Source organism: Lissotriton helveticus, chromosome 7, assembly GCF_964261635.1.
Source record: "Lissotriton helveticus chromosome 7, aLisHel1.1, whole genome shotgun sequence".
Taxonomy (NCBI): Eukaryota; Metazoa; Chordata; class Amphibia; order Caudata; family Salamandridae; genus Lissotriton; species Lissotriton helveticus.
In genome coordinates this window covers 1,899,271,981-1,899,284,995 of record NC_136068.1, presented here as the reverse complement: position 1 = coordinate 1,899,284,995, position 13,015 = coordinate 1,899,271,981, and the positions used below count along the sequence as shown (strand labels likewise).

Below are 13,015 nucleotides of genomic sequence, written 5' to 3'. Positions count from 1 at the left end.
AAAAAAGATAACTACCTCGACCAATCATTTAAGGCGGCCTTTTACTCTCACTGACCTTGTTACTACCTCATTTCACTCGATAGTTCATAGCCACGCCCCTTCTAGCACCGCCCTCCCCCAGGTGCCTTGCGCTGGAAAATTATTTCTCCTGTAAACTGTAGTTGCTGGCTGCACTGGGAGCTGGCGGACCCCTAGAAATATAATGGGACCCCTAAGCACTGCGAGGGAAGGGGCGAGGGGAGTCCGTTTTTCCAAAGTGCAAGAGACGGGAGATGGAGTGGACAGAGAGCGCTTCCGCGAGCTGAAGCGTGAGCTGGACAGACAGCAATGGTTCGTGTCCTTTAACATGCTGGCGCTGGCGCTGCTGGACGTGAAGAATGCTTTCCGGGACAGCGCCCACCTGCCTAACAAGAAGGCGCTATGGAGCGAGGTGTTTCAGTGCGTGCGGAAGAAGCTGCCCTTCAGGGCCCCCGCGGCGGAGGAGGAGAGCGAGATACTGGCGAGGCTCGGGGGGCAGACGGGGCCCCTGAAGGGCGAGCTCCGCGCACTGTCCGCGGCCCTGAGAGAGCAGCGCGCCAGGGACCCCCCTCGTTCTGCCGTCCGGCGTCCGTTGTTCCGAAGGCTTCGTCGGTGGTTCAAGCTGCCCCCCGAGCCAGAAGGCGAGCCGCCCCTGCGGGCCGGGGCCGCCCAGAAGGAGCTGCAGCAGTGCCTCGAGCTGAGCGAGGCGCTATCTCGCCTGCAGAGGAAAGTGTCAAAGAGGCTGCGGGACGCGGACCCCAGAGACCTCCGCGACCTGGAGGAAGAGCTGGGGGTGCTGAGACAGCGCTGCGAAAACCAGACCAACGAGGTGCTGAGCTGGATCGACGGAGCGTTGAAGAACAGCGCCCAGGAGCAGGGGGTCAGGGAGACAAGGGGTGCCACCACTGAAGCACCCGAGCAGACCCCAAAAACCGGCGACGAGCCCACCGGACACATCTCAGTGACGATTGATCCCGAGTCCGCCGCTGAGGCCAGGTGTGAGCTGCTGCTGCCTCTGGACCCGCACGGGGCTCCTTCTTGCTTCCAAGGTCGGTAACCCGAGGACCATTGTATTCTTGATGAATAACACATATTGCTTACAGCGCATAGAAGCGGCAGAGGCATTTAAAGAAGCGCTATATGAAAACATTATTAAAATAATACGCATGAAATTATCAGAATGTCTCTAAGGGACGCCTATTAACCTGGGATGCATGATATCGTGAGTGGGGTTGGAGAGCACGAGGCCTAGATTCATCAATAAAACCGAGATAGAGATTTGCTAAGCCAGGCTTGGCCACCCTGCGAGGCTCTGAATGGCTTGATAAATCTAGAGTAGCGCAGCGCAAGGGGAAGGTATTCGGAATCCACGGGTGTAGCGCTGCGTGGGTACGGATCAGAGTTGGTGCTTGGAGGCGCTATGATCAGTGCCAGAATGTGTGAACGAAAGTTCGCACCACAAACATTTGTATAGTGTAACTTTGACTCTGTATAGGTACTTTCCATCAACATGGCGCTTATCTCACCGTTCATGTTTTTGAGTCTCTCGCAGAGATTGCTCAATGCGACCCCATCTCCGCCCATTGCTATGCCCACCTGGCCACCTTCCCCTCTCCAATCGGAGGGCAGTGACGGGGTGGTGTGATTGTGGAGAGGGGATCGGTGCCGCCCACTCCACAGTTTTGGCCGCCGTCCCAGGCAGTGAAAGAAACACGTTTACTCCGCCCCTCCCGCACGACTGAGGCGAGCCGGTCCTTACCCTGGGTGTCATGTGCGAGGGAGGGGATGGCGGGGGGAGGCGGAAGGCCGTGCACCCACTCTAGTCAAGTTATAAATCACTTATATTAAAATTCAGTCTGTTGGTGACAAGTTAAGGACAATAGAATGGTTCCACTATCGCAGTTTCTTTATGGGCAATTAATTAATGCATACAAACTGGCAAACTTTCTCTAACTTTGCTTCTCACGACTTCTCTCTCTTTCTGGAGGGCACCATGAAACAAAGGCCCTGTATTCATCTGTATTATATAAGTATTTAAGAAAAATGTGTCTGGTGAGACAGTTAAAGCTGTCTCAAAGGCCAGACTTAAAGTGATAGCGGGGGTCTAATTAGCACACGCAAAACTCTATGCAGTCAGGTGGAGCGAGTGACATCACAGGAAGGGAAGTCACATTCCTAGCAAACGCCTCTATTCAAAGGGAATGGCCATATTTTACTGTCAAAGGTGAAAAATGTTCATTATGAAAAGTGGATGTCAAAGGTTTACAGTATATTAATTTCTGATCACCCACTTGTCTAGTGGACAGCAGGGAATGCATTCATGAACGTCCGCGGCTGGACGGATGGCTCAATGAGCCAAATGCTGGCTAATGACAAAAGGTGGTGTTTGGGAATCCATACATTTGAATCCCGGCAAGGCAGACTCAGCCTTCCATTCTTCCCAGGTCGGTAAATCGAGTATTATGCACTGAATAACAGTAACATCTACAGTCAGTGCGTAGAAGTAGAAGAGCTGTGTTATGCACCACACTGTAATAAATTCATTATTTAAACAACAATATATGCATTCATAAACATTTATGCACCTAGAAACGTACAATCTACACAGCTCCAATCAACCCCAATCAACTCCACTCCAGTCTAATGCACTCCACTCTGCCCCAATATATCCCACTTCTTTCTACCCTGAACTACTCCAATCCAACCTACCCACACCAGTCTACTCAACTTCACCCTAATCTACTGCAATTTAATCTACCCTACTCCCCCACTCCAATCTACTCCACTCCCATCTACTCCACCCCAATCTACCCCACTCTATCTCAATTTACACCACTGCACTCCAATCTACTCCAATATATTGCATTCCACTCAACCCCAGTCTACCCGGATCTATCCTCTCTACCCCACTCCACTCTACCCTGCTCCAATCTACCTCCAATCCACACCACTCCCTTCTATCACACTTTACCCCCACTCCACTCTACACCAAAATACCCCACTCATCTCAATCTACACCAATCCACTGTACCCCAATCTACTACACTCCAATCCACCCCACTCCAATCTACCCAATCCACCACAATACATTCTAGCCCAGTCTAACTCCACTCTACTCTACACCAATCTACCCCACTCCACTCTATTCCAGTCTACACCAATCCACTCTACCCCAATCTACCCTTCTCTAATCTACGCCAATCCACTTCACCCCAACCTAGCCCACTCCACCCCACTGAATTCTATCCCACTGTACTGCCCACTGCACGCTATTTCCATCCACCCCAATTCACTGTACCCCAATCTACCCCACTCTCATCTACCCCACTCCACACCACTAACTTTTTAGCCATGCTGAACAGCAGGCACACCGATGTATAACTTGGCTAAAACACTTTCCCCAAGCCAATACCTCTCGCATAGGCAAGACCTATTGTCTTTGTCAATGCTTGTTACCATGCAAGGTAATTTGTGGAATTGAAATGGTCATGTTACCTCCTGCGACAGGAGTTCCAGAGACCTCTCCCTGCGGAGGGTTTAACTCAGACATGCTTGTTATCTGATGATTGTGATTTGGCGAACTTGGTGAGTGTTGAGGTCTGGACAAGTGGTGGAGCAGTAGTTTCTGTATACCACGGAGGAGTGCTAGCTCCATCTGGTGCCGGTATTCTAAGGAGTTTGTCTATGAAGGCTTCCTCCACTTCACTCTTTTTCCGCCTCATTCTTCAGCTTCTTTTTCTCTATGGGCTTTTCCTTCTCTGCCTTTATTCTCTATCAACGGGTGAGCTCCTATCATCTCAATAATTTCCTCTCTCTCAACTTCTTCTGCCTCTCATCACCCTGTGTGCTTATCTGCTAATAAGCCTTCTAATGGACCTTTAATGCAAACATCTTTCTTTTCGTTTGAAACCCGCCCTCAACGATTTAGGGCCTCAAATTGTGTTGCTCTTGGCAGGGGTCTCAAATGGTACAATCTACTTCTTAAATTTTCTTTTCACATTATGGAAAGTATCACTTAGTGGGAATCACAATTCCCGATCTTTGGCTATATTTGTGCCATTGGCTAAGACACATGCATGTGTGTAACTCCTCTTCACTGCCATTTCACTAGCTGGTGTGCTTTAATGAGAGAATTTCTCTGCCTTATGTACATCTTTCTGCTTTTTAGGTCTCGCCTACGCAGGCCGCAAGCGCTGCTTTGGAGACCTCTTGGAATCGCTCCGGTCTTTATTGTAAACTCATGCATGTTCTGCACTGTTTCCAATGGGCTCTCGAACATGTGAGGCGTTTGCCTTGCGGGAGTGAGCAGCGGGGCCATCTGTTAGCAATTATCGCACCTTTCTGCTCGTTCCCGCAAGGTAAAGGCTGTCCATGGACTTTTTCTGACCCGCCGCGCTCCACTCAAATTCCTTTCAGGCCGCAATTAATAAACAGTGAAGCTCGCACGCTGCTGTCTCGGCAGGACCAGTGACTTTCATGATCTGCGCGATATATGTGCAATTGTTGTATTCCTTTATGATTTTTATTAAGAATCTGTATATTACAGTGTTTAAAGTTACAATATTGAATTTTAAACAATGCTAATTTTTTTCTGTGCACTCGACCCATGAACTTGTGCGTTTTTTTTAAACATCCTCAAACATATGATCCCAAAAAACTGCGGGACACCATAATATTATGAAACGTCAAAAGTGAACTTGTCACTGAAGTGCTTCCTTTCTACTGCTCTGGTATTCATTTCTAGGTGTGCTGTAAAATGAGAGGCAACGAGATTCCCACCCAGTGGCTGAAATGCGCAGCTGAAACCAGCAAACCTGGGATCAGTCTCAGCTTTCCTCGTTGACCACACTGCATGATCCAAGCCAATTACTTAATTTCACAGTGCTTGTTTTTCCTTTATCGTCACACTAGAGAGCACCTTGAAATGCATAATTTCAGGATATTGGCTCTACAAAAACCTTAGTTGTGCACATACTTTCATAGACTGCATTATAACTTACTTGTTTCTCAGTTCACTAGTGGCATTGTTGGCAGGGAGGCAGACGACACCACCAAGATCATGAACACCGTCCACTCCGGTTCCCCAGAAGACCCCTGCCCACACCACATCTACAACAAAGCCAGCAGCACCATCGCACACAACCTCTGGAAAACGATCAACATCTCCTTCGAGACAGTGACCTTCCCGGAGAGCTGGAAGCACACAGAGATCAACGCCTTACTAAAGAAACCCAAGGCGACCCCAAGGACCTCAAGAACTTCTGACCCATCTCCCTGCTCCCGTTCCCGGCGAAGGTCATGGAAAAGGCCGTCAACAAACAACTGACCAGCTTCCTTGAAGAGAACAACATCCTGGACCAATCCCAGTCAGGGTTCCGCAGCAACCACAGCACCGAAACTGCCCTCATCGCCGCCACCGACGACATCAGGAACATGCTTGACAACGGAGAAACCGCGACCCTCATCCTCCTGGACCTGTCAGCCGCTTTCGACACAGTCTGCCACTGCACACCAAGACCACACCTCCATGACACAGGAATCCAAGAGAAGGCCCTGGACTGGACCACCTTCTTCATCTCCAGGAGAACTCAGAGCATCCGCCTCCCCCCCCCCTTCTGCTCCGAAGCCACCGAGATCATCTGCAGCGTACCCCAAGGCTCATCTCTCAGCCCAATGTTGTTCAATGTCTACATGGCACCACTCACCCACATCGCCCGACAGCACGATCTAAACATCATCTTCTATGCCGATGACACCCAGCTGATCCTCTCGCTCACCAAGGACCCCCACACCGCCAAAACCAACCTCCACGAAGGAATGAAGGCCATTGCCGACTGGATGAGGAACAGCCGACTGAAGCTGAATTCGGACAAGACAGAGGTCCTCATCCTCGGCTCCACCCCCTCGGCCTGGGAGGACTCCTGGTGGCCGACGGTACTATGAGCACCCCCTACACCCACCAACCACGTACGAAACCTAGGGGTCATCCTCGACTCAACACTCCTGCTTCAACACCCTCCGCATGCTTCGCAGGATCTTCAAGTGGATCCCCACCAAAACTAGAAGGAGGGTCACCCAGGCCCTTGTCAGCAGCAGACTGGACTACGGCAACGCACTCTACGCAGGAGACCCAGCCAAACTCCTGAAACGACTCCAACACATCCAGAACGCCTCCGCACGCCTGATCCTTGACATTCCCCACCACAGCCACATCACACCCCACCTGAAAGACCTGCACCGGCTCCCCATCAACAAGAGGATAACCTTCAAGCTGCTCACCCACGCACACGAAGCACTCCACGACACTGGATCAGCGTGCCTCAACAGATGACTCTGCCTCTACACCCCCACCCGCCAGCTCCGCTCTGCAGACCACGCCCTCACCACCGTCACCCACATCCGAAGAGTGACCGCTGGTGGCAGATCATTCTCCCACCTCGCCGCCAAAACGTGGAGCACCCTCCCCATCCGTCTGTGGCAGACCAAAGACCTTCTAACCTTCAGGAGACTCCTCAAGACCACCTGGTTCTTTTGAACAGTAGCAGCACCTCCCCAGCACCTTGAGACCCTCACGGGTATGTAGTGCCCTTTACAAATGCTATGATGGATGGATTGATTGATTGAGTGTGGCCTGAATGTACCTAAGTTAATGTTTTAAAACTATCACTTGTAACAAGTGCCACAAAATGTAGGGATGCAATCTCATGCCCACCCTTGGCTCGGCTGTCCTCAGTGTGGTACCACTTGGCTGGGGCTGCTGCCCTCTGAGCAGCCTTGTGGTGGGCTTTGGTTCGGAGAGGAGGAGGCCGGCGGTTATCTTCTTGGCAGATGATTATCTGGTGACTGGTCCAGTGTTTGTGTGAGTGGACGGACTAAAGCAGTGCAGGTGTTAACGCTTTTTGTGAGTCCTTACTAAGACCAAAAAGGGTGGCTTTATTTTTCAGTCCTTTCCTATTGGGTGCTGGGTAACAATGATAGTAATAAAAAAAGGTCGTCCTGGTAGGTCATGAATCTATTTATCGCTATGTGTTGTGGTACTTCAGAGAGATTATGTAGTCCAGTGGCCAAACAGTCGAATCCCACATTCATTGTGTGACTGAAACTGGTGACCATTAAGGTACCGACAAGCATCACTCTCCATGTAGGTTTGCGTCATACAAATACATACTACGGCAGTGATGGTTCCAAGTCTGATCTACAGTCGTACCAGTGTTTTGAGAATTGATGCATTGCGATGTTTGGTACAAAAGTATATTGAATTGAATTTGCTGGTAATAAAGCATGTGTGACTTTGGATTCCAAAAAGCAGTGCACAAGTGACATTTCATTCAAACAAATATTCAAATTTCATAAGTGGAGCCGGCAAAAAAATGAGACTTGTACACTGCTTATACCGTTACAATCCTTCCTGTATTTCAACTGCTGCTTTTTGCGTTTACTTCTTTCGGCCATATCATTCCAGAACTGAGAGCCCCCTACAATGTAATCCACAGAGGCGAGGATGTATTTTCAGCACATTGTTCTTGAATCCCTGAACTTATGCAGTAGATATGATCTCTGGATGGGAAACTAAATTTAGTGCAAAATTTCCTTATAGATGTTCAGTGCTAGGTAGGAAAATCATTGAAAAAAGGAGAACTTATATTTTAAAATGCATATATCATCACCTTTTTTGACAGGGTCTTGCCTCAATACTTTTAAAGACATTTACCATATATTATTTGCTGTTTTGTATGTTGCTAATTAGAAAGACCATCGCATGGTACGAAAATGTATCACATTGTAAAAATAAGTAGGAAAAATCAGCAATGGAAACCATTCTTTTGCCTCCACTCTCTCTCTCCCATCTCTATAATATAGCCCGCCGTAGCGGGCTATACGCCTATTGAAGGCCAGCTGCAGCGTTAAAGGCCAGAGCCAAAGGCGAGGGACTTTAACAAAGCAGCGGGGCTTTACTATAGCCTTATAGCCCGTCGTATGTTTATGTTTATGTTTTGGCAATTTGTATAGCGCGCAAATACCCTGGGGTGTCTCGGCGCTTTGGATTTGAACCCAGACAGAGAAAAGACACGACAGCAGGTGGTTATTGGTTGAAAAGCCAGGTTTTTAATTGTTTCCTGAAGGTGATGAGTGTGGGACTGGTTTTGATGAGGAGAGGGAGGGAATTCCAAAGTCTGGCTGTGGAGACTAGGAAGCGCCGGTCTCCCAAAGAAGCTTTCTTGGTCCGTTGGACAGGTAGTAGATGAGCTGTGGAGGAGCGTAGTGGTCTGTTGGGTGTGTATAGAGAAAAGGGCTGTTTTAGAAACTGTGGTCCGGAATTAGTTATCGATTTGTACGCGATACATAGAGCTTTGAATTTGATCCGGCTTCTGATAGGCAGCCAATGGCGAATGGCGGGTGAAATGTGTCTGAATTTGGGGATGCTGAGTAGAATTCTGGCTGCTGAATTTTGAACCAACTGAAGCTTGCTGAGGACTTTTTCTTTGGCATTGAGCAGGAGTGCATTGCAGTAGTCAGTTTTGGAAAAGATTAGTGTGGTAATAAGTGTTTTTCCGGCTGGGAGGGGAAGATAAGGTGGTAGTTTCTTAATTTTCCTGAGGATATAGAAGGAGGAAGAGACAATAGCATTTGCATGGTGGGTGAAGGAGAGCTTGTCGTCGAACAGGACCCCCAGATTCTGAACTTGGTGACGGGTTTTGGAGGTGGACCCAGCTCATGGGGCCACCAGATGGGCGACCTTCCTGGGGTGAGGTTGCCAAAGGTAATTACCTCTGTCTTATCAGAGTTTAGTTTTAAGCAGTTGCTCGTCATCCAGGAGCTGATGGCTAGCATTCCCTCCTGGAATCTGGCCGCAACTGCTTCCCCATCATTATGGACTGCTAGCACCAGCTGAGTGTCGTCAGCATAGGAAGTTAGACTCATCCTGTGTGTTTTGATTACCCTCGCTAAGTCTGAAACATAGATGTTAAATAAGGTTGGACTTAGCGAGGATCCTTGGGGCACACCGCAGGGGAGGGTAAAGACTGGTGAAAACTGGTGAATAGAATGAGCCTAGCTTAACTGATTGGGTGCGGTTGGTAAGGATTGAGGCTAGCAGGGCTCTGGCTGAGTGGTTGATGCCTAGGGAGGAGACACGGTCGATGAGGGTGGCGTGATCAACCGTGTCAAAGGCGGCGGACAAGTCCAAAAGTATCAGGACTGCCGGACGCTTTGATCTAAAATCACCTTAATCTCGTCGGATGCCTTTATAAGGGGCGTTTCAGTTTCATGGCCCTTTCTGAATCCGAATTGAGTCTCATCCAGGAGGTGATTCAGATCAATAAACTCGGATAATCGTCTGTTCATGAGTTTTTCAAAGATTTTAAATGGGAATGGAAGACAAGCAATGGGTCGGAAGTTCGAAGAGGCTGAGGGGTCAAGGGTGGGTTTTTTCAAGAGAAGTTTGATAACTGCCTCTTTCCAAATAGAAGGGTAGGAACCTGTGAGGAACATCAAATTACAGATGTTGGTGAGGGAGTGAGTTATGACATCAAGAATAAGTTTGAGGATGGAAGGTGGGCAGGGGTCAAGAGGGGACCCTGATCTTTTGGAGGAGATTAAGTCTCTGATCTGTTCTGGTGAGACCTGCTGGAAGTTGGAAAGGGTGGAGGAGCTCGTGCTGATGGGGGCGATCGGGTTAGTGGAGTTAAGGATAGTATGAGCAGTGAAAGCAGAGTATATGGTAGTAACCTTGTTTGAAAAAAAGTTGGCAAGGGAGTTACAGAGGTCTTGAGAGGTGTCTGTGTTTGGACAAGTGGGAGGATTAGAGAGTATGTTTACAACCTGGAACAGTTGTTTGGAGGAGTTTTGGGCAGATTCGATTTGTATTTGATAGAAGTTGCTTTTCTCAGTGATAATAAGGCGTTTGTATATTGAAAGTGCGTCTTTATATGATTGTTTATCGTGGGAGTTGTAATGTTTGCGCCAGTGTCTTTCTAAGGTTCTGCAATGTTGTCTTTGGAGTCTGAGCTCCTCAGTAAACCTAGGGGCGGAGGGTGTGGTTCGATTGGGGAGGAATGTCTTGGATGGTGCCAGAGTACTAAAGGTGCCATCGTAGAGGGCTATACCAGATTTCAAAGGCCCGCTGCAGCGTTAAAGGCCCGAGCCTATGATAATTTTATTTAATTTTTAATGATTTTTATTTTTGTTTTAACTGTTTGAGTGTGAATAGTAATTGTTGTCTCTTCGCTATCCAACACTTTCCCTATTGTTGCAGTCACTGGAGTGGGAATAGTAATTTTTAACTCTCTGCTATCCAGCATTTTCCCTACCGTTGCACTCACTGGAGAGGGACTAGTAATTTTTACCCCTCCGCTATCCACCACTTTCCCTACTGTTGCACTCACTGGAGTAGGAATAGTAAATTTAATTCCTCCGCTATCCAACACTTACCTTACTTTTGCATTCTCTGGAGTGGGAATAGTTATTTTTACCCCTGTGCTATCCAGCACTTTCCCTATTGTTGCACTGATTGTATTGTAAAATTTAAGTTTAAATATTTTTGAATTCATTATAGACTTTTGTTTTTGTTATATTTTAAATCATTAATACATATTATTTTTATATTATTTTTAACTTTTATTAAATGAAAATAATAGTTTATTAACTGTCTTAAAGTAAATATATATGTATAAATTATTATGTTTGTGTGTTTATTGTTTTTAGTAAGTTTATTTGTTATATTTTATTAAAATGTATATTACATGTATTTTATTTTGCCAAAATTATATTGTATATTTATTTCATATATATATTATTTTATGTTTGTATAAAAGTAGATATTTTATACATCTGTATTTTTTACATCAATATTTTTTAGTCAATATTTTTGTACTTACCTGTTTAAGTATAGGAGTCAATATTTTTGTTGTCTATATTTTTTACTCAATATTTTTTACATCAATATGTTTTACATCGATGTTGTCAATGGCCCATTCAGCATATTGTGTAGAGAACCCCACCACTTTCTTAATGATATTTATCATTCTGAAAATTCTCATTTGGCATGTAATAGGCAAAGCATGCAGAGCTGGTGTTTGTTTGTGACAGATAGTGAGAACAGTCATTTAAAACTGTTTACAGGATTCCCCTCCTAGACAGTTTAAAATCACTTTTCTCACGATCTGTTACAATCAAACACCAGCTCCGCTGCAGTCAGGCGTCAAAGCACACCTAGGATGAACTCGGCACTAGGCACCCTAGGTGGGAACCCGATAATGAAGCATGCCACCAAATAGGTTGGTGGGTGAGGGTTCTTTTAAAACCTATTTGGGTTGCTCCCACACATGGTTGTGATTGCAGAAAACCTTTTGTGAGTCCGTTATTTTTGGTTGGTTGTATTAATTAGGGGAAAGGTACGAGCTATTTTCATTTCCTCGCTCTTCCTTTGTTTAACGATATATAGGCAGCGATCAACTGTGAGAGCGAGCAATAACTATCAGATTTACTTCCTTTAAGTCACACCCTAACCATGGCATAGAATCAAGGGTAAACTTTTACAGAGGAGGATGTTCTTCAAATCCTCTCAGGCCCCCCAATATTCTCAGACTTTAATTTATCACAAACCATCTCACAAACAACAGATTGGGATCACTTTCCTGAACAAAAAAGGAACTGAATCAGGACAATTTCATTCGAAATGGGGTTATTTTGACTCAATACCTAAGAAACAACACTGCCCCTAGAGGCCTGATTTTTACCAACGCACCCCAGATTTTTCTGGAGGATGCTTCCTTTAGAAGAGACTGGGCACAGCTTGCATAACATTGCACATGGTATTGTATTGTCCTAATTATAGAGACCGTAAAACGACTGTTGGATGCCATGTTAGTCGAAATTCAAGCCACAGAAACTCATTTTAAGACCACAATTATTTCCTTTAAATAAAAACTTTATGAGTTAAATAAAGCTTTGGCAGAATACAAAGAATATTTAACACAGCCAAAAATAAAAAAATTCCCAAAAGGCCTGAGGAAATTTTCATACACAGTACCATAGCCCTACACAGACCTCCTCCCCATGGGTAAATAAGATGCTCATTCTGATCCCTCAGAAGAGGATTCCTCAATAAGTTGTGGATCAAGTGTCGGGAGCGCAAAAGGAAAACAGTGCAGTAGAAACAGATTCCAATAATGGCCGCAACAGTGGCAACAATTTCCTCTCCCTGGCCCAATGAGTTTCCCTGTCTACTTTCAACCACATCAAATGTTCGGATGTAACCCCTCTTTCCAAAAAGCCAGCTACCCTTCTATTCTCATAATCAAAGATTCCCTTTTCAGGGAGGGGAGGAGGGGAAGTGTGCAAAACCAGGTGCACTGGGAGGAGGAAGATAGAACCATAGGAGCCAATACAAGGAGCAAATCCAAAGATTCCCAACCCGGTCCCAGCATCCACTGAGCCTAGTAACCAACTTATCCTTATATAGTTTAACACCTACTATGAAGGATTGGGTTTTGTACCAATGGCACTTGTAGACAAATTCCACTTTCACTGTGAGTTATCTGAATTTTTCAGGAACATTAAATTAAAAGCTTTCTTTGAGAACCATGATACTAGTAAGGATTTCAGGAACAAAGGGGACACTGGTTTTAGACTAAAATCTACCTTCTGTCCACCCACAAATTCGATACCAGTTGAGGTAATTTCATTTGAACAAGTAGTGTTCAATGAAATAGAGAAAACGGAAGAAAAAGAGACCTTTCACAACTTAAATAAAGAGGAATGGACAGCACTAAACACACTACAATCTTGTGACACTATCGTCATAAACTTGCAGACAGGGGGAGGAGTGGTTCTACAGTATAAGATGATTACGGAGCAGAATGTGGGCGATTGTTGAATGATGAAATGGACTATAAAATCATTCAAAATGACCCTTCGAGGAAATTAAAAGCAACAATCACAATATTGATCGAAGAAGCAGAGATGCAAGGTTTTGTTTCAAAACAAGAGGCAGAGT

The 13,015-nt window shown here is 46.0% G+C and overlaps 1 protein-coding gene across 1 annotated transcript in view; it reads left to right on the top strand.

Moving 5' to 3' along the window:
• The first annotated feature begins 202 nt into the window (after positions 1-202).
• LOC144769899 (uncharacterized) overlaps positions 203-13,015 on the top strand; it is a 53,221-nt gene continuing 40,408 nt past the window's right edge. The window contains exon 1 of the mRNA XM_078654092.1: positions 203-1,067. Within this exon, the coding sequence (XP_078510218.1) occupies positions 203-1,067 (865 nt within the window). The remainder of the gene's footprint in view (positions 1,068-13,015) is intronic.